General features: G+C 31.8%; 1 protein-coding gene across 1 annotated transcript in view; it reads left to right on the forward strand.

Annotated features, from left to right (window-relative positions):
• Positions 1 to 22,657, forward strand: part of SMCHD1 (structural maintenance of chromosomes flexible hinge domain containing 1) — a 138,390-nt gene that overhangs the window by 68,229 nt on the left and 47,504 nt on the right. The window contains exons 21-32 of the mRNA XM_011360478.2: positions 1,441 to 1,537; positions 2,909 to 2,981; positions 5,247 to 5,386; positions 6,014 to 6,148; positions 7,915 to 8,142; positions 10,958 to 11,106; positions 11,980 to 12,068; positions 12,629 to 12,747; positions 17,165 to 17,332; positions 19,892 to 20,017; positions 21,853 to 21,932; positions 22,152 to 22,309. Coding sequence (XP_011358780.1) covers positions 1,441 to 1,537; positions 2,909 to 2,981; positions 5,247 to 5,386; positions 6,014 to 6,148; positions 7,915 to 8,142; positions 10,958 to 11,106; positions 11,980 to 12,068; positions 12,629 to 12,747; positions 17,165 to 17,332; positions 19,892 to 20,017; positions 21,853 to 21,932; positions 22,152 to 22,309 — 1,562 coding nt within the window. The remainder of the gene's footprint in view (positions 1 to 1,440; positions 1,538 to 2,908; positions 2,982 to 5,246; positions 5,387 to 6,013; positions 6,149 to 7,914; positions 8,143 to 10,957; positions 11,107 to 11,979; positions 12,069 to 12,628; positions 12,748 to 17,164; positions 17,333 to 19,891; positions 20,018 to 21,852; positions 21,933 to 22,151; positions 22,310 to 22,657) is intronic.

The raw sequence follows: 22,657 nt of genomic DNA on the forward strand, positions 1-22,657 counted from the left end.
CTCAACAGAGGAACAGTGGATCCCACCAGCACTCTACCTGGGAAAAAGCCTCTCCTTTGGCTCTTGCCCTGAAGGCCAACAACTCAGCATTCCCCTGTAAGTCCCTGACCACCCCATCCCCACACCCTCACCGCCAAACCCCACCCCTCCCACCCCCCACAGTAGATGCAGCTCTGGAGCTCAGAGCCAGCAAGTCGGTTACCGCAAAAGTTCAGTTGTGGTGGCGGCCCCTTTAAGAGTCTGCACCTGCTGGCTGCAGCTTTTGCACAGCCTCTGTCTCACTCAGCTGCGTGGGACCAGGCAGCCTCTCAACTCTGCCCGCTCCTACCATTGGAGGGTGATTTCTTATTTCTCTCCCTAGTTGTAATGCCTCTGTTCATCCAGACCCCAGGCAACTCTGCTTGTTGTTTGCTCTGTGTTTTCATCACATTTCTGGTGTGGTCACCAGAGGAGATGTACAAAGCTTCTAGCTCTGTGCCATCTTGCCTCTCCCTCTCCATTGCTGTTTTTTTTTAGGGTTCAAATTTTTGAGACTGTTAGGTCATTTGTTACTATCTATTCTATTTTCTAGCAGCAAGTTTTGTTGTCTCTTCCCTTCCTCTCTTTTCTTATCTTTGCCTTTAATAGTAGATTAAAGAAATCTTTGTTGTCTTTCCTGAAGTTTTAAGAGATAGTGAAAGTAGATGTGTGCCTTTAATGAACCATCTTTCCCAGGGAGTCTGCTTTATATTATATGCCACTTTACATCTTTTTTCAAACAAAGCATGTTGTTTAATTTTTACAATTTATTCAGATAGTACCTGTAAATATTTAAATTTCATTCTTAAGAAAAATTAGTTTTTTTCTCCATCATGGTGTGCTTTTTCCCTTTTTCTCTCATCTTACCCCTTAACAAAGTAAAATGTTTACACTGTAAGGATGTACACGTGTTCAAAAGTGATTTAAAAATAAAATTGCTCATGGTAGTAGATTAGGGATCTCAATACATATTTGAACAAGATTACATCATCATAAGGCTATATTTGATTGTTTGGACTTCATCTAAATATGCCGTTCAGTTTAATAAGTGCCAAAAATTCTCTAAATTCCCACTGGGTAAAAAATTTGAAAGAATTCATGATGAAGTCTGAAGAAATGCTTAAACCTGGCCCATTTGGATGATTTTCCCCCCTTAGGCCTGTATACATGATCTAGCATTTGATTATTTCCTACTTGTATCTTTACTAATTTAGCATATGAAGTTTTATATTTTACAATATATGTATTGTTTGCAGTGTTTAGCTTACTGGTATCACTTAGTTCAGTTATTTCTTCCTATTTTAAAAAATGCTATTTTATTTAAATAAGTTCAACATGTAAATGACATTTATGAGAAAACACATTTGTGGCTTATTTGTAGGTAATGGAGGGGAAATTAAAAAATAACTTATTTTTTTCCAGTGGTTTATCTTTACAATATGAAGAAATAACCAAGGGACCAAATTGTGTAATTCGAGGTGTTACAGCTAAGGGCCTTGTAAACTCTTGTCAAGGCAAGGTAAGCATTGTACATAAATATTATAATATATGTTTATTTTTTATATGGTAAAAATGAAATTGGAAATTTAAAATTGAACAACCTATTTTTATAACAAGATGCCACTAATGTTGGGTTCTTAGGAATTAATCAAGATTGTGTCATCTGGCTTAGCATTTACATCTTTAAGAAAAATTAGAATGTTTGTTGCTGCTGTTTTTATTACACATTTATTAATTAAATATTTTTCAGCTGTCTTCATCTCCATTTCATCCAGTCTTTTCACATTCAAAACCATTTTCAGCAGTTATCCAGTACTATGTTTTTTTCTTTTTTCTCTTCTTTATCTTTTTTCATCCATTCTTGAATTCTTAAAATAGAAACAAATATTTGAGAAACTTTAGCTCACGTCTATAAAAATATTGGGTTTGGTATTTGGATAAAAGGAATTATATCGGGAGGGATAAGGTTAGAGAAGGTAAAGCCATAAACTCTGATAAGATAATTTTTCAGTTATCTATATAAAGCAGCTGATAGTTTTATATGAATAAAAGTAACACTGTGGTTAATAACTTAAGTAATATGCTACTTTTTCTTTTTACTGTATCATTACCTTAAGTATATATTCAAATATTTTCCCTAGAAAATGTTTAAAAGAGAGCATATGAGTTCTAAGTACTATATACTATACTACAGTGTATTATCAAATCAAATTAAAGATCAAGTTTTGTACATTTTTCTGAATTACGATTTTCTGAGACAAAGAACTTTAATTCATAGAAAATTTGGCTCTAGTGAGATAAGCTTAATAAAAAAATTTTAAAATTTTTGAAAACTTTTTATTTAGAAGTAACTGTTTACTGAAGAGTTAGAAAGTTAGTATAAAGAGTTCATATATACTCTTTATCCAGCTTCCTCTGTTAATATCTTATATAACCATCACATTTTTATCCACACTAAGAAATTAGCATTAATACAGTATTATTAACAAAACTATGGACTATGTGGTGAACATTTCTCCAGTTTTTTCACTGTTATTTTTTCTATTCCAAGATCTAATCCAGAACTCCATAGTACATTTGGAGATTTTTAGATTTGGGGGTTTTTTCACTGGACTATTTTCCCACATTTGGGAAAATGCCCATCCTGATTTTGATTACTATTCAGAGGGTTATACCTTTTAAATCTGAAGAGATTCTTGTCTGTAAAGAAGCAATATATCAGTTTTTTCACCTGCATCTCTTACATGCATATATGTAATTTTAGTCAATATAAAATTGCTAAGTAGATTTCTATAATGGTATGAAAATGAAAAGCACAAATAAATTAGAATTGAGGTGATAAACTAAGTATTTATTTAAATCTTGGATTTAATTAAAATTTTTTCAACAGAATTTTAATCTGAAGGTTATTCTGCCGGGTTTAAAAGAAGACTCACAAATTTTGAAAATTAGATTACTACCAGGTAATATTATTTTAAGAAATACTCCTAATTATTTATTTTAAATAATACTCTTACGATAATGTATAATGATACTTAAAAAGGCGAAGTGTCTTTTGGTTTGATTATGGTTTAAGTCTTGAAAATATTATTTGAATGTCAAACATAGCACTGACAGAAATGACCAATTAAAAAACATGAAAACATTAAGGAAGACTCTAGTGATGTTCTAAAAATAAACTTGGGAGAAAATTTTGAATATTCAAAATGTATTGGGGAGCTATTCTTAGAGATATAATTACTAGACTTATATTAGAACTGGATCTCCTTTACCTTTTCTAATATAACTGTAACTTTCATATTTTGAGAAGAAAAGTTTCTCAAGTATTTATGTTGTTAGTTTGATTTAATGACTTACAATTTGAAAATAAAGTTACATTAAAGTTACACAGGGTAGAAAATGCTAGCTAATTTGAGAGGGCAGTGTATTGTAGAGATTCAGAGTATATTCTGGACTTAGCCCTTCTGGGTTTGTATCTAAGCTGTCACCTAGGATCTAGATAAACTTGTTCTATGCATCAGTTTCCTCATGTGTAAAATGAGATATTTACTTTCATAGAGTTGTAAGGATTAAATGAAAATATAGGCAACCCTCGATTTGCGTGTTCTGTGGTAACAGTTCCATTATGCATGAGTTCTCAAAACAGTACTGTGCAAAGTGAGGATTGCGTGTGCTTGTAAAACACCTAGAACAGTGCTTGGGATGTAAGTTTTAGATCTGATATTAACAATATCAAGTACAGCATAGGGAATATAGTCAGTAATATTGTAATAACCATGTATAGTGCTGCATGGGCACTAGACTAATTAGGGGCATCACTTCATAAACTATATAAATGTTTAACCACTATGCTGTACACCTGAAATTAATATAAAATAATACTGAATGTCAACTAATTGAAAAATAAAAAATATAAATTAAATGGGAAAAAACAATATCATGATTATATCTTTGTTCATATATGATGATTTTTAGCATGAGTTATCTCTATGTCATAGCTTGTCACATTAAAGTAAGTCTAGACATCAAACATTTTTATACAGTTTAGACTTTCGTACTGGTTTTAAGTGAAAAGAAACATATTAGCTATTTCCTTTTACAAATACAAGTAGTTTGAAGTTTCCCTCAAGCATGAATTGAAATAGATATAAAATTTGGCACATTAATAGAAGTATGATAAAAAATCATTACATATTAATAAATACTTACAATGCTTTTATTTTAGAGGTTAGCTAAAAATGTAGATTGGAGAAGTGAAATTCTCAGTAACCAGATAGTTCTAACAATTTCTTGGAATTTGGGAGTGAAAGTGGTAGGAACTAGCATGGTATGGTGATCATGGTTAAAAGGTTTCAAATTACAAACCAGGTCTTAAACCTGAGTCTGCAACTCACTAGCCATATGGCGTGGACAAGATAGTTAATATCTCTGTATCTCAGTTTCCTCATCTGTAAAATAGGGAAAATAATACTACCTTATTTATTAAATCATTGTGAGCATTATATGAGAATAGTGCTTAATTAAAACTTACGTTGCCTGGCATGTAGTAAAAAATTAACTAGTAATATAAAATAAGTGCTTCTGGTAACTGTTCTTTGTAAACTTGTGTTACTAGCATTTAGTATAAATTGAATTTTAAAATATCAGTATTTATAGAGCACATCAAGTAATCTTGCTGCAGAAGTGTAAAACCTTCTTTTAATCTTAGAAGAAGCTTGTGTTGTAACTTGCTTATGAAATCGGTAGTGGGCAATCTAACAAATTATCTGATCGTATCATTACATGAACTGGTCCTTTGAACATTACCTAAAACAGACTTGTAGTTACATGTACCTGAGAAATCAGTCATTGTATAAATTAAAGTTAGTAAATAAAAATGTAGTTTAGTAAATATTTACTTTTCTTCTTGAGTACTTTTCTCCAGGATCTTTTTAAGATTTTATGTATCTAGGTGATTTCTAGCCTAAGTTATCACTATATCATAGCTTGTCACATAAAAGTAAGTCTAGACATCAAATATTTTTAAATAATCATGACAACTCTGGTCATATACAAAATCTATGTATTGGAGAAATAGAAATGATGAAACACGGATGGTACTTATTTTTTCTTTCTCAGCATTATTTACAGAATATTAAAACTTGAAATGTTAAAAATTATTTCTTTTGCTACTTCAGTATTTTAGTCTTGAAACTTGAATCTTTATTTTATTATTAATTTCCTGGTAGGTCCCCCTCGTCGATTGAAAGTGAAACCTGATTCTGAAATTTTGGTTATAGAAAATGGAACAGCCTTCCCATTTCAGGTAGAAGTTTTGGATGAATCAGACAATATTACAGCACAGCCAAAATTGATTGTTCATTGTAAGGTAAGCTATTGTAAGATAAAAACATACAGATTTTGAGTCCTATCGTAGTAAATGGAAATGTAGTAAATGGAAATATCTTTTAGCTGCTTTATAGTAAGCCTTAGGTCTTTAATGATTATTCCATGGAGAAATTTGTAGAATATCTTATTGCCAGTAGTTTTCAGCATCCCTAAGCCAAAAAAATGTCAGTTATGCTGAGTTTCATAAAGAAATTTGTGAACTAAAGGTTCCTCCTCTCTTCTTCCATGGTTCATTCACCTCATTTCAGATCAAGTATTTAATTTATGAATAGAATGATAGAAATGTCCTTCAGGATTGGGTGTGGATGGCTAAATGAAGATGAGTAAAGACCTCAAAAAGGAAAGGAAAACCCAAATAAGTAAAGTAAAAAAAAAGAATAGTGGTTGAAGAAGTAGGAATTTCTTCTAAAATAAACTTTACTTAGAAGTATAGAAAATTATCTCTTTCGTTCAGAAAGTTTCTAGAATATTAGTGAGTTTTACTTAGAATTTTCCAGGTTATAACTGGAAATAGTAGCTGTAGGTAAGTATTTGAAAATTTAAATAATTATTGAATAATCAGTTAACATTTATTGCAGTCTTAAATTATTGTGTATGCTTCTAATAGTTTTCAGGTGCACCTAACCTTCCAGTCTACACTGTGGATTGCAGTAGTTCTGGAACCAGTATTTTATCAGGATCTGCAATTCAAGTTCAGAATATTAAAAAAGACCAGACCCTTAAAGCTAAAATTGAAATACCCGTAAGTTGTTATTGTTATTCATTGATATTATAATGAGTCTTCATACAAATATTCTTTAAGAGCTTCATAATAAATTCTTTAAAGTTGTTTGACTTTTTAAAATAAGGTATTTGTGGTTCTTTTAGCCACGGGGGGAAAAGACAACATGAAATAGTATAGTGAATAATTTAATCTATCTGTATTGAATATTAGTAATTTTCTCGATAAAATCTTTTATATCTATAGCTATTATTGATTTACATATTCCTCAAATTAATTTTTCTTATATTAAAACATGACATCAGTTTATTTTTACATTTGCTTCTTAGAAAGTTAGATAAATATTCCCACTTAAACCACCACTGAAGGCTGTATAAACATTTAATTTGTATGTATAATTAGCTGAAGGTGAAGCCATCCTGATATAAGCAATTGATTCCCAAAGGATGCTGAATGGGATAACAAATACTTTACTAAAATACTTAAAAGTAATTTCTTTATAATTGATACGGGAAAATGATGAGTAATCTTATTCCAGTCGATTGATGCCTTTCTATTAATTATATATCAAATAACATACCTTGAGCCTCAGAAGAGAAAAGGACAGTATTTATTTTTTTAATTAGAATGAGATGACTTGATTTTATTCCAATTCTTTTCTTTCAAGCTCGTTATATTTGATAATCTTCAAATATTTGTTACACATTTCCTTTTTTACAATAATGTGGACAACATAGTTTTGAGTATCCTATCTCGCAAAAGATCAGGAAGATTTAGGAAGAAAAGACTTGAATTTAGGGAGGAATCTGGGCTTGGAAGCTAGAGTAACAAATATAAGAATTATGTAAATACTGCAATGCAGCAACAGACAAAAGACCCCAGAATCCAGGTCGGTTAAGACACAAAGGTATATCATATAATATACAGTTAGAAAATGTTATTTAAAGGCAGTGACTCTTGAGTTTGAGTCAGGCAAATAGGATATGTGTATAATTGGAAGATGGATTATTTGTCTAATATTCTGTGAGGTAGGAATTTTAAGTTATTCATGTGGACGGGCTTTAATAAGAATGACTAATGAGAAAGATATGAGCTAAGTAAGATTGTGAAGGTATTTTAGGCTTATGCTTATTTTGAATTTTGTATATCCTGTGGAATGCACTATATCTAGATTATGAAAATAATAGTGTAATATTTTCATTTTGTGTGCCTAACATCAGTTTATGCAGCATAATCCAGCTTATCTTTACTTATCTGTGGAACACTGATAAGTTATAAATATGCCAGCTTAGCCCTTAAGGCATCTGGAATCCTTATCTAGCTAAAGCAAACTCGTCCACTTACTTCAGTGTATAATGCATGAAAAAGCACTAGAAACTTCAGTGTAAGCTAACATCATTAAATAAGATATTTTGCGGCAATTATTTGTCTCTGATTTTATGGAAAGTTTTAAATTTCCTACATCTTTATTCTTATATGTTGGTCACTGACTCTGTTTCATGTAATTAAAATTTTATTACAAATAAGGTGAAGGGAATCCTTTTAAGTCCAAATATACTAGTTTTTGATTTTAAAAATGTGGCCACTATCATTATTTATGACTCGATGATATAAAACATGGAATTATTAATAGTACAGTGCCCTCTTAATGACAAAACCTAAGAATGTTAACAGTATATAAGGTGATCTTCCACAGTATTGAAATAACTCCTTAAGCAGTATAAAACCAAAACCGTTTTCAGTACAGATGTCACTCAGGGTATATTTGTATTTTCTTCCCTTCCTAGAGTTGTAAAGATGTGGCACCTGTGGAGAAGACAATTAAGTTGCTTCCCAGTAGCCATGTTGCAAGATTACAGATATTCAGTGTGGAAGGACAAAAGGCAATCCAGATCAAACATCAGGATGAAGTTAATTGGATAGCAGGCGATATTATGCATAATCTTATTTTTCAAATGTATGATGAAGGAGAAAGAGAAATCCATTTAACATCAGCTTTAGCAGAGAAAATTAAAGTAAGTTTTTCAAACTGGTTATTTGCAAGAATTTTATTTTATGCTTGGAAGACAGACTCTGAACAAGAAGTTTTATTGGGTAACCTCTAAGAAGCAGCTTATCACAGAAATAATACTATTATTTAAAATTCCAGGCTAAATAAGAATTTTTTTCATATACTAGTTTGAAATGTGAAGGATTCATGTGTGACAGAATTGTACTTAGAAAAATGATTTTGACTCTTAAACAAAATTCCAATCAGGCATTTTGTCATTTCCTGACCAGCTGTATTTCTGCATTCACAATCAAGATCACCACCTTACCAAAGCAATATATTTGTAGCTATTTTGAAGGCACTAAATTAAAAGTCTGTTAAAGGTAAATAATGAAACAGTATTGTTAACTCTGTAGAATAGAACCTTGATTTGGCTGTTTGAAATCGGTGTACTGCTCTCTAAAAGCATGAATCTTAGAAAATAGTTTGATTGGTCCTCAGTAGCTTTAGGTGGTTCTCATCAATCTGCTGTCGATTAAATGTATTATTTATACCCTGACAGGGTGAATCTATATATTGAAACTTCACTTGTCACTTAACAGAAAACCAAATCAAACCAATTAGATTGTTATCACAAAGTAGACAGTTCTGGCATTCTTAATGGTTAATTGAAAGAATAGTAGACAATCTATGCTTGCTTCATTAAAAGTACAGTCAATTCAGCTATAATGAAACACATGCATTGCCAAAAATCACTGTACTATGTAAAATGGTACAATAACTATCACAGAGGTTGTGGGGAAAATGGGAATTAGAGGCATAATACTCACACCTCATCAATCGTTAATAAAGATAGGAGACTAATAAAATAGTACCAAAAACAGTAACAGTAACATATTACATGATTAAGAAGTTTGTAAACACTTTAAATATATGTCAGTTTAGTTGTGGAAGTGAGTGCAGAAAGGGTCATAATTTGTGAGTTACTGTGGAAACTGGTGGAAACTCTACTAGATGTAGACACATGTGGCTCAGTACACATAATTAGCTGAGGTGGCTGGCAGGTGTTTGAGGTTTTGTATATTTCTACATGGCTCAGTTTAGTTGGGTACAGTTTTCTGTGTTCAGCTGTTATAAAGTAAAATTTGTTTTATACTCAAATTGTTCTCCGATATTTTAATTACATTAGAACAAATTTGTATTTTCAAACCAAGCGTTATAGCAGAACAAACTGTACTTTTTTCCTTGACATTCAAAGAGAGAAAACTTCAAATCTTGTGTGAGAAAATAATTTTCTAAATCTTAATGTTTCTTTAAGACAATTAGAGATTAATATCCCTCCATCCCTGGAAAGCCAATATTTGTGGACCTTTATGTAAAGAGATCCCAATTAAATAAATATTTGGACATTTGCAATTGGGGACAGGATGTAGAAATTACTTTTTTGTATTGTCATATCCTATAGCCATCTTGAGTTTCCAAATATAGGATCTGATATTTTAAAAACAAAAGTTCAACTGACTTTATTTTTAAAATCTTATTTGGAATAACCCTTGTTTCAGCCAGTTTATTTTTTCCCTTCATAATGAGGGAAGGGATGATTGAGAAAGAAATAATCCTGAAAGGAAAGTAAGTCATTTTTATCTGTATCAGGAGATTTGAAGACGAGTGGTTTAAAAGTAGGGCCAGGAGCCTAGCTTCTGAACTGGTTCCTTGCTGTCTCATAACAGTGTTTCCACATTCTAGTTTCTTACCAAGGTTAAGAAGAAACATTGACTGGAGAACCTCTTCTTGTATATAATCTTTTTGCCATTCTCTAAGTGTGTGGCCTGCATTTGATACATTTTGCCTCAAATTTAGTAGTTACCTATATCTTAGTTTCCAAAGATTTTAAAACATGCACCTCTTTATTGACAATAAAAGATATTAAATACTGTTTTATTATAGTTTTTAAAGTGGTTTTTATAGTCTTTAAAGAGTTCTCCAGCATTGAAGAAAGTCAACCCAAACAGTCTAGCTTGCTTCTTCCACTATTAAAATATGATAAATGAGACTTAAAGATGGTTTAAAAATATAAAAAGGTGACTAAGATTAGAATAGCATAAACTAGGATCAAAATATTAGAATGTTAATGAGTTAAGAATCACTACTGTTGAAGGTTAAAAGAGAAGTTGAACTAAAAATTCTTAAATAGAAAAGATTAGAAGCTTCAAAGTAGGAGAGTAATCAATTTTAAAATATGGTTCCAGTAACAAAATGTGGAATGCAAGAGATGTAAAATTAAAATAGAAATAAAGCATTCAAGAGTGGATTAAGACCACATGGTGGCCTGGATAATAATTACATCAGTGGACGTAACTCGTTTTCTCATCCTGCTTAATAAGGGTCCACCTAAATCTCGTTTAAAGACTATATTAAGATTCTTTTTTTAAAAAATTGATATCCCTCAGAAATGATCACATGGTTTGCTCTGTATGTTATTTTTAAACTATGACCACAATGATAATCTTGTGGCAAAACTCTAAAGAAATGACTTAAGAATTTTTATTATATTGCATTGAAAGATGTGGCAACATTAACAGCAAAGATAAATAAGATACTGTTTTTTATCATAGTAATGTAATAGTAATTATTTACATTACATAGTAATGTAATGTAAATAAGATACTGTTTTTTATCATAGTAATGAACCACCATTCTTGTCAAAAAGGGGACTTTCTTTTTCCTCAGAGGTAAGTAGAATGGGTTATACTTTAAGAGTCTTAATTTAGTAAGATAAGTGGCAGTAGGAGGGCATTGGACTAAGCTTTATATTCTTAAATATGTAATCTTTCTCTTAGGTTAATTGGACTCCTGAGATTAACAAAGAACACTTGCTACAGGGTCTGCTTCCTGATGTACAAGTACCAACATCTGTAAAAGATATGCGTTATTGCCAAGTTTCATTTCAAGATGATCATGTATCTTTGGAAAGTGCATTTACAGTAAGGTTTGTGTGCACATTTTATTTGGAGGTATTTCAAATTTCAGCGCATGGCAACAAAAATACTTTGTTCCTAATGTAGAAAATATCAATTTCTGTGACATATGGTAGTTCATCTTTGGGATAAAGCTCGACTGGAGGTAATGACTAGTTTCTTAATATCACTATAACCCTCTGCTTAATTGGCTCCTCTAGTATCTGTAAGAACTGTGCAGGCAACAGTGAAAACACCTGCAGAATGACAGGCATGAAAAGTATAAAATATGTACTGTGATCAGTCAATGTATTGTTCAGAAGGAAAAATTCTTTCATTGATTAGTGATGATTTTCAAAGCTGAGTCCAACCATACCTACTCTATAGAACTGATAGGAAAGGTAAAGACAGGTAAATACATTTAAAAACCTATCTATCATCCTGGCCTCTCAATTCCTTGTCCACCTCTTTTCTAATAACCTCCTTCACTTTAATTCCTCTACCTATTTCGATACTATTCCCAACACTTAGACTAGCTCCATATTTGAGACAAAATTTTCAGATATGCTAATCTCCAATCATAGCTAGATCTTTTGATGAGTTATTGTTACCTACCTTTTCTTTCTCAATGCTCTCTTTTCATTATTTCTTTTTAATCCAGTATAGATACTGTGACTTAGCACTTCTGTAATATTTTTTTGTCAGTATTCTCTTTACAAATAGGCTTTTCTCTATATCCTTTGGGTTAATTGTGATCTATAAATTGAGTATTACTGTAGTTAAGTTTTAGAAAGTGAGATACATATGTGTATATGTACATATATATCTCTTTAGCATATTGAAACTAATTTTTTTCTATAATAAATAGTGTGACTAAAACCTCTTAACTTGTTAACCAATTTCAGACCCCTTCCCGATGAACCTAAACATCTAAAATGTGAGTTAAAAGGTGGGAAAACAGTACAGATGGGCCAAGAGCTTCAAGGAGAAATAGGTTAGTATGGCCTGCTTTTTTCCTTGAAATACTTATATAATATGTCCTTAAATTCATGTTTTGGCATACATAATCTGGAAAGAAAGCTTTGGGTTTATATATGATAATTGGTTTAAAATCCATTGTCGGAAAAGATTGAACGTTTTTTGCTATCTTTGCTTAGGCAGATATAACTGCAATCAGTTTGACAAAAATAGTTTGTTGGAAAAATTTTGGCTTTTGTTAGAAGTAATAATAGCTGATGTTAAAAGTATAAAGTAAATATGTGAGTGAATTTATGTATCCCATATTTTTTATATATATAGGATATTATGTAATATTAAATTACTTTATTCAAATTTTTATGGTAAAAAATCTGATTAACATCAATATTATATTAGATATATTAATACAAATGTACTTATGTAGATTCTTGATATTTTTTGTAGTGATGATAAAAGTAATTTTTTACAAATATACATAAAGACAGCAAGCTTGTGAGCATAGTTTTTTTGAAGTGTATATTTATAGATATATCTTTTATTGAAAGATAACTCTTTAAAATTAAACTCTCCTTTTAGTTGTAATAGTTACAGATCAATATGGAAATCAGATTCAAGCATTTTCACCAAATTCTTTATCTACCTTGGCAATTGCTGGAATTGGACTTGATAAGTCACAGTTGAAAACTACTTTTCAGGTAACGGCTGCTTTTCATAACAATTGGCGTATGCCATTGGTCTACATATAACAAAATTTTGGGAAAACTAAAATAACTAAAATTTGATTTTACTGTTTACAATTAAAAATCATAAAAGGCATTACAGAAACTTTTTATAAGGAAAATTTTGAACACTCGGCTCCAGTAGTCATCATTTCCTCTTTACCGTCTCATTTTGAAGCAAATTCTATACATTGCATCGATTCATCCATAAATACTTTGATATGCATATAAAGGAAGTTTTTCGTGCAGCTATTATTTAAATAAAATTTCTTAGTGCCCACACCCTGCATTAAAATAATTGTGAAAGTTTGCAATTGTGTAGTTAATTGATATTAGCTTGAAAAATAAGAACTGTGATACACTTACTTCAGTTTAAAACAAGCAAACATTATGTATTCTGCTTAAAGAGATCAGTCAGCTTTCGAGAAAAGGATATGTTGGAGTTGGGCCTTCAAGGAACCTGCCAGGCCAGAGTAGGTGAAAGAGGAAGAATTCTAAAACCCAAGTAAAGTTGACTCTATTTATACTATTTAATACTTTTTAAAAGTCTTCCTTTTAGAGCTTTCATTACAGTTTTTACTGACAGAATATCATAAGAATAGCCTCCTTGTTGCTTTTCCTAACTAGAGTTTCTATTTCCACTGATCTGTTATGTTGTGATTTTCTGATGTTCAGAACACCACTTTTATTATATCTTAGCACTGTTGAAGAACTTTTAATGATGTTTTGTTTACTATACAAAGATAGGTTTCCTCTTTGATTTTCAGATTCTTCTATTACCTAGCTTTACCTTATGTTTAGATGATATAAGAAGATAACTGTGCTCCTGCTGTTAGGCATGAACAGTCTGCAATCACTTTATGCACAGACTCCCATCCTCTTTCACTAATTGCTCATAAATTGTAACTTCCCACATCTTTAGTTTCCTCAACTATTAGATACCTATCAGCATGTAAACATGCTACAATATGTCTCATCTTGAAAAATGTTCCCCACTCTGCCCCCCCAAAAAAGCACACCAAAACTTCTTTGGCTCTGAATCCTGTCCATACACTGCCTTATTTCTCTCTTCCTTTTTATTGTATAACTCCTTGGAAGAATGTGATTGTATATCACATTGTATGTTTTCCCATCCTTTTTTGTCATTCCCAAGCAGGCCCCACTCAACATGTTTTTCTGCCCTATTCTACCTGACCAAATCCATTGTCAATTTTCAGTTCTCATTTTACGCCACCTATCAGACCTATCAGCATTTTATACTATAATTTTAGATTCCATCACCATGGCCTAAAAATTCTATCTTCACTCATTTTCAAACAATAGGAATCTACCCCCAGTCTCTGCTGATAGAAAAAGAGCCTTACCTGACAGAATAATCACAAGAATATCCTCCTTGTTTTTTTTTTAAAGTAGTTTTAACATCATTGTTTCTTAAAATAATTTCTGCATCTACATGAAATTATTGCTACTCTGAAGTACTTCCCTTTGATAATTTCAACATTAGACCTTAGTGCCTTTCAGAATTTTATATTTTAGTCGTACTTATCTGAAATTTATAAAGGCATATACAAATTTCATTTTCAAGATTTGAAGTAAAACCAGAATAGCTTCTAACATGACATAAAAAAGAAATTACCTCTTTAAAAGAGCTTTTGCTGTTTCACTATTAAATGTGAAATTCTAGCTTAGACTACATATTTTGAACTTTCATTGTTTTACTATTGAATATTTAATTTGTTTTTTTTTTTTCGTTTTTTGTTGTTGTTGTTGTTGTTGACATTGGTTAACAAAATCCAGTAAGTTTCAAGTGTACAATTTAACAGTAAGGCATATATATATATTGCATTGTGTGTTCACTGCCCATAGTTAGATTTCTTTCTGTTACCACATATTTGACCCTTTTATCCCATCTACCTTCCCCCTCACTCCACTCCACCCCATCCCAACCTCTGGTAACCACTGGTCCGTTGTCCATGTCCATGAGTCTCTGTTTGTTTGTCCTGTTCATTTGTTGCTTTTAGGTTTATATCCCACATATAAGTGATATCATATGTTTTTCAACTTTTTCTGTCTGGCTTATTTCGCTCAGCATGATTATCTTGAGGACCATCCATGTTACCACAAATGGCAGTATTTCATCTCTTCTTATGGCTGAGTAATATTCCATTGTATATATGTGTCACAGTTTCTTTAGCCAGTCATCTGTCATAGGACACTTCAGTTGCTTCCATGTCCTGGCCACTGTGAATAATGCTGCTGTGAACATCGGTGTGCAAATATCTTTTTGGATATAGTTTTTCAAGTCTTTGGGGTAAATACTCAGTAGAGGGATTGCTGGATCATATGATAGATCAATTCTTAGTTTTTTGAGGAACCACCATACTGTACCAATTTGCAGTCCCTCCAGCGGTGTATGAGGGTACCTTTTTCTCCACATCCTCTCCAACACTTGTTATTACTTGTCCTATTGATTATAACTATTCTAACAGGTATGAGATAGTATCTCATTGTGGTTTTGATTTTCATTTCCCTAAGAGCTAGTGATGTTGAGCATCTTTTCAAATATTTGTTGGCCATTTGTATGTCCTTTAGGAAGAAGTGTTTGTTCAGTCTTCTGCCCATTTCTTGATTGGATCATTTGTTTTTTTTGTTATTGAGTTGTATGAGTTCTTTGTATATTTTGGATATTAGGCCCTTATTGGAGGTGTTGCTTGCAAATATATTTTCCCATTCGGTTGGTTGTCTCATTACCTTGTTGATGGTTTCTTTTGCTGTGCAGAAGCTTTTTAGTTTGATGTTGTCCCATTTTCTTATTTTAGCTTTTATTTCACTTGCCTTTGAGGTCAAATTTATAAAATCCTCTTTAAGTCCAAGGTCCTTAAGTTTAGTTCTTATGTTCTCTTCTATGTAATTTATTGTTTCAGGTCTTACATTCAGATCCTTAATCCATTTTGAGTTGATTTTGGTGTGTGGTGATAGACAACAGTCTAGCTTCATTCTTTCGCAGATGGCTTTCCAGGTTTCCCGCACCATTTATTGAAGAGGCTTTCCTTTCTCCACTGTATGTTTTTGGCTCTTTTATCGAAAATTATTTGCCATTGTAAACATGGATTTACTTTTGGACTCTAGATTCTGTTCCACTCATCTGTGTGTCTGTTTTTCTGCCAATACCATGCCATTTTGATTATTGTCGCTTTGTAGTATAATTTGAAGTCGAACAGAGTGATGCCTCTGTCCTTGTTTTTTTTTCTCAAGATAGCTTTGGTGATTCAGAATCTTTTGTGTTTCCATACAAATCTGATGATTTTTTTTGTTCTATTTCTTTAAAAAGATGCCGATGGGATTTTGATGAGAATTGCGTTAAATCTCTATAATACTGTAGGTAATAAGGTAATTTTAACTATGTTGATTCTTCCAGTCCAAGAACACGGACTGTATTTCCATTTCTTTGTATATTCTCCAATTTCTTTTAATAGGGTCTTGTAGTTTTCATTATATAGGTCCTTCACATGTTTAATTTGCTTTTCAAATATTAAAAAATTCTCCTGTATTTAACAGGCTTTAGGGGAGATTAATTTTGATTATTTTGCAATCTTTTTATATTGTTTTACAAACAATTGTTTCAAAACATAAAACATGAAAATTTAACTCTCAATTTTTAAAATCTGATGAAATAGATTTGTACTTATTGGAAATTTAAGATGATGAAATTATTAAGGGTCAGTATTAAAATGTAAATACAGTGCTCATCTACTATGGAATTAGTTTATGTCATTGAATCACATTGTAAAAATTACAAGCTAGTTTTATTGCTTTCTATTAATATGATATATTAGGCTTTCTAAATACCAGAGATTGAGCGGTAACAAATAAAAGCCCCTGCCTTCTTGGAAATCACCTTGTAAAGTAGAGCACATGCAACAGGTAGGATATGAGTGTCTAGAAAAAGCATGGTAAAGGAATAGAGTGCCACTTTGTAGAGTGGTCAGTGGTCAGGGAAGACCCCTCTGAATAAGATATCCTATGTGGAAAAACCTAAAGAAAGCAATGTAGATATCTGGTAAAGAATGTTGAAAATGGAGAGAAGGGGCAAGCGTAAAGGGTATTGGGCAAGCACCTGTGGCTTGTGGGGAACAGAAAGAACAATATAAGTGTAAATAAGGGAATTAGGAAAAGAGAAAACAAAAGGACATAGCCAGATTTTTTTTACATCTCTTTCTCACAAAAAAATTCATTTTATCTCAAGGAAATGAATTTTATGGTATGCCAGTATTGACATGTGTGCAAGTAATTTGCCTCTTATTTTACCTAGAAACATGTCTCCATCTTTTCTCAATCCCTTTTTTTTTTTTTTTATCTCCCTGTCTTTTCTCAATGTACTTTTCCTCACTAGGAAAATACACAAAGTATAAGTGTAAGAGGCATCAAATTTACTCCAGGTCCTCCTGGAAATAAGCATCTTTGTTTTACTTGGCGTGAGTTTTCTGACCTTATTCGAGTGCAGCTAATTTCTGGACCACCAGCTAAACTTCTTCTTATAGACTGGCCAGATTTAAAGGTGGTAAGTAACTTCCTGCTTTGATTGAAAGAATTTAATATCACATGGCTCACTATGTTCAGCTTGTTGATGGATCAAAATAGGCATATTTTATTGTTGAAGTAACAACAAATAATAATAGTAATAGTAACAGTAACAAAGGGACAAAGTAATATGATTCTTAATACATTATTTAATTCATCACCGTTCTCCTTTGATAAAAAATAGTATAATTCAAATACTAAAAACATTATTATGGAAATTTTCAAATATGCATGAAAGCAAAAATAGTATAATGAGACCCTAGTTTCAGCAGTTACTGATTTTTGCCAATTATGTTTCATTGTTCTCACTTACTTAAAAAAAATTTTTTTGCTGAAATTTTAAAAAGCATATCAGATACCGAGTTATTATACCCATAAAAACTTCTGTATACCTTTCTACAGAAGTTGTAATTACTATATAAGTAGCTAAATTTTAAATACTAATTTAACAAATGTCTGTTAAATCTGTTACTTTTGTTGAGTTTTTACTAAATATTTAGAATTCTAATTTTGAAATGTTCAGATTCTGGCATTTAGTTATGGTATAGCAGAGCTTTATCTGTTGGTATGACAGTTTACATTTTTTTCTAAAGGAAAATGAGCTCACATGATTATGGTAGTAGATGAAATTATACTACTAAAGGAGCAGATAATCTAAGAAAAGTTTATATACTGGTGCCCTAGTTTGAGATTGCCCTTTATGATTTATGCATTTAAAAAAAAAAAAAAAACAGATGAACTGGTATATGACAGTGTGCTTTAAAAAAAATTTTCTGTAATAGTGTCTTGACTGAGGAGTATCAGCTAAAAAGACAGTGCATTTATTTTTATCTTGGAGCATTTACATACTACATATATTAATATTCTTTGTGCCTAATGATGTCAATAAAGGATTTCTTGGTTGATTATGTTATGAAATAATTGCGTACCTTTGAGGTGGAAATAAATCTTTGACATGTTCATCTTTTTATACGATTTTGTGTGTAGAGAGGGGGATATCAAAAATAATTACAGCTCGTTAACTCAAACTTTATTAGCAGATTTAGTTGTAGACACCATAGAAATCCAGAAGCTTTTAAAATAAAACCTAAAACAAATTTCTCATTCTCTTAGAGATATTGTTATATGTGGATAGGGCTGAAAAAGTAATCATTGAATATCTGATTTTCATAGAATTTCCTAATTTAATTCTTGACCCACTTTCTCCTTACAAGATCTTAAATGGAAAGGGTAACTGATCAAACATCTGACCATGAGAAATAAAAAAAAAATGAATATATTATATAAACATACATATATATATCCCTTCATTTAATCTTCAACATTGTGTAATATATTATTAACATTCATATTTTCTAAATGAGGAAACTTAAATCTCAAAATGTTAAATTACATGCCACTACTAAACAGTTGCAGAGGGCAGATTTGTATTTATGGACATTTGATTTCAGATGCCTTTTCCACTATTTCCCAGAAAACTTTATGACTGACATCTTGGGCTATAGTCATTTACTGAAGGATATCCTTTAAAAATTGTACTATTTGATGGGTAAGCATTATATGATTAGGAATAAAATACCACGATGTGCTTGTATTTGGAAACTCAGCAGTTTTTAAAATTTAAGATTTTTATGAACTAGCAGATGGCATCTAGTCAACTTTATCCATATTAACTTTGTGCTAATCAAGCATTTTAACTAAATCAGTCTCAAGCATATCTTTAAAAAAAATAGTCCTATCTATAACACAGCATTAATTTTTCTCCCACTTTTAGCAACATAATTTGTTCCTAACATAATTCGATAACCAATCACCTCAGATAAAGTGGGGGATTGAAGAAGCAAAGGGAACATTATTGGTAGGAGAGATGATAAGTCAGCTTTCTCTTTTTTTTGCTAACTAGTTCTCTCCTATTTTCTTTTCTTTCTTTTTTTCTTCCTTTTTTTTTTTTTTAACTTTTAAAATCTGACACAGAGGACTGGACTTTTATCAGGTTTCTTGCTTGACAGTGTGTTTCCTGGATATATCCAGGAAATATTAATAGTCAGCAGGCAAATTCCCAGAATTACACAAAATTTACATAAAGTAGGCTAAAAGCAAGAGTTAGAAGCCAACAAGACACTGAAGGTTATCAGCAACTAGTCTTATGTAACTGAGGACTTAAGAAACTATTACTGTTTCATGTAGAATGGCAGAGTGCTGAAAATTGACAGAGGAGCTAAACTATAGATAGCCAACACTAAATCTAAGAACCTAAGCTAAACCTCTGTTCCTTTAAAATCATTCTAATATGTACTTTTGGTAATGAGTTAGAAGCCAGCAATGTCAAATGTTATTTTTCCTTTTATCAGATTATTAGTCATTTCTACAATAGATCATTTGTGACAATATATTGACTTTCAAAAGTTGAATTGGTGAAAGAAGCCATTTGTGAATAGAACAGAGGTAAATTAAGTAATCATTTTATAAGTATACAAGTAGTAATGATGCTGTTTGGCACATATGTTTTAGTGCTTCTTAAAATATTTATGTCTGTCAGTCCATTCCAGTAATTAATGGAAGAGAATTACAGAATCCTCTCATTGTTCAACTTTGTGATCAGTGGGATAATCCAGCACCTATACCACAGGTTAAAATAAGTCTAATAAAAGGTAACAATTTAAAGGTAAGTTTTAAATGTCCTTAAATAATTTTTACTTAAAATTCTGAGTTTCATTCTCATGATGATGCCTTTAGGTATCACATTTCTTTTTTTTTTTTTTTATAATGTTTATTATTGCTTAATTTAAGTCAGCTTTTAGATTTTTCATAATTATTTTGACGAAGTAAAGTTTATATCTTGCAAGCAGTATAACAAGCAGGCAACATTCTAAATTATGAATGTTTGAGTGTTTATAATTCTAATATTTGGATCTCAGATTAGGATGAATAATGACCTGCAGTATGGGTTAAGGAACAGATATTATTAGGGAAACTTAAAAGGTAAGCCAAGAGTCATGTGAGTTACCTATTCTCTTGCTTACCTTATGGAGAGCTATCAGGGCATGGATATAGCCGCTAGACCTATACTGGGTTATATTCTAGGGTATGGGGCAAACATATTGCTTGGATACCAGGAAGTCCATGAGTATTGGGATAACCAGCTGCTTAGGATCTACTAGGAACTTTGGGTGCCTGGTGCAAAGTTGGAGGCCCTTCTGAGAGGGGAAAGGATAAAAGCTGCCCATCGCTTATAAAGTTGCATTTTAACACAGTCTCTCCTATTGGTTGAAGGGAATTAATTTGTCCTAGCCAAGTTATTACTAGGCAACACAGAGTTCCTGGGGTTAAATCAGCCAGGCTTGAGTATCCCTTCACAAACATTTTAATTTCGTGGATGAAAACAGTCGATAATATGTAGCTATGCAGTTCCTTGAAATTAATCCATTAGTTCAATAAAAATGCCAACAGGGATTTCCCAGGGCCTAACAAGTTGATCTTTCAAGTCATTCAGGATATTAAAGTGCCCAGAGTGGATTGTGGTTTACATGGATTTGTTTTCATAGTAAAGTAACCAGAGTCAGAGATCTTAAGCCTGTCAAAAAAGACTATGATTTTGTTTCTGTTCAACCTGAAATAGATTTGCTTCTCTAGCTTAGCAACAAGAATTTAGGACCCAGATGGAAGAAATACTTTGAGAAAGATGAATTGAAAGGCAATGGATCAGAGGGTAAATGTAACAAGTACAAATATAGGACTTTCTCATTTCACTTACTCCTCAGTTTTTGCCTCTCCAACTATTGCGTTTTTGTCCACATGGTACCATAGTTATCTCATCTTTAGGTTCCAATTAAGCGGAAATGCGTATTAGAGTTTAGGAGAGAGTGTGACTTTTCTGCTTGCTACAGTTTACAAATTCACTTTTGTTCTTAATGTTTATGTTCAGGAAAGTTAATCAGTGATTAATTTCTATCCCAAATAAGAGTAAGATTCTAGTTTGTAGAGACATATCTGCAAAATGATGAGAATTTTCTAACCATTAATTAGGAAATATGGGTACTGATTCTTAATCACTTAAAAGTGAAAGCTTGATTATCACTACGAAGGCAGTATTGCAACAGAATATTAAGGAGCACATTTTAGTAAGCAAAGAGAAAGATGAAGTAACAATAGACACCTTGATTTTGTGTGTGTGTGTGTGTGTGTGTGTGTGTGTTTATGTTTACTTATCTTGTGCCATCCCCCAGTTTTGAAATAGACCTTCAGTGTTTGTGTAACCAAACTTCACTTGTTATCAGTGTTACTGAAACTGAACATTGAATTCTGCAACTTAATAATTGATAAAGATGAGTGATTATTATCCTTTAGATTATGTGATTACATTTTACATTATTTCAGCTATTCATATTAGAAAATTATAGGTTTTAGAAATGTGTGCTAATATAACTTTTTGAATAGTAATAGGGGAAAAGAATTTGATCTCTAGAATTTTCTAATTAACCATTTTTGTTTTGTTTTTAGCTCACTCCTTCAAATCAACAGCATAAAACAGATGAAAGGGGCAGGGCAAATTTGGGAGTATTCAGTGTTAATGCCCCTAGGTAAGAACTGAGAGTTTAATAGCTATTAGTATTATAGAGATCGGTTTTTCTTATTACTTGTCAAAGAGTAATAAACTAGCATTCTATTTAGTGTTAAGCAGCAAATGGAATAAACAGGAATAGAGACGTTTCCTAAATTTTAAACTTTGTACAAATTGTCTCAGAATTTTTAGATTACAATTAATCTAATTTGAACCCCCCTCTTTTTTTTCTTGTCAGAGGAGAATATACGATGCAGATTAAAGCAATCTATAACAAGACTACCATAGAAGGACCTACAATTAAATTAATGGTTCTTCCAGACCCTGAAAAACCCATTCGTCTCAATGTTAAATATGACAAAGATGCTTCCTTTTTAGCAGGGGGTGTTTTCACTGGTGAGTAATTCACAGTTTTAAATAAATTTGTAATGATAATTTGCCTTTTACATTAGTGGAATGAATTATCCTAGGTGCTTAGCGTGATAAAAAAAATCAAGCCTGTAACAGCCTTTTAAATGGCAAAGAAAGTACATTTCACTTAGCTACATCTTCTCACCCCTATATCCGACATTCCTTTAATGGTCAGGAATGAACTAAAAGTTCATAAACTGATAGCTTGAGGTAATTCCATTTGTGTTGTTCTTTCACTGAATTGTGAGAAATTCTGCAAAAGAAATAACTGCTAAATGGCAAGAACTGTGGAGGGGTGGGGCTCTACTAAGTATATTGTGAGGTTATCTTGAA

This window comes from Pteropus vampyrus, unplaced genomic scaffold, assembly GCF_000151845.1.
Source record: "Pteropus vampyrus isolate Shadow unplaced genomic scaffold, Pvam_2.0 Scaffold55, whole genome shotgun sequence".
NCBI lineage: Eukaryota > Metazoa > Chordata > Mammalia > Chiroptera > Pteropodidae > Pteropus > Pteropus vampyrus.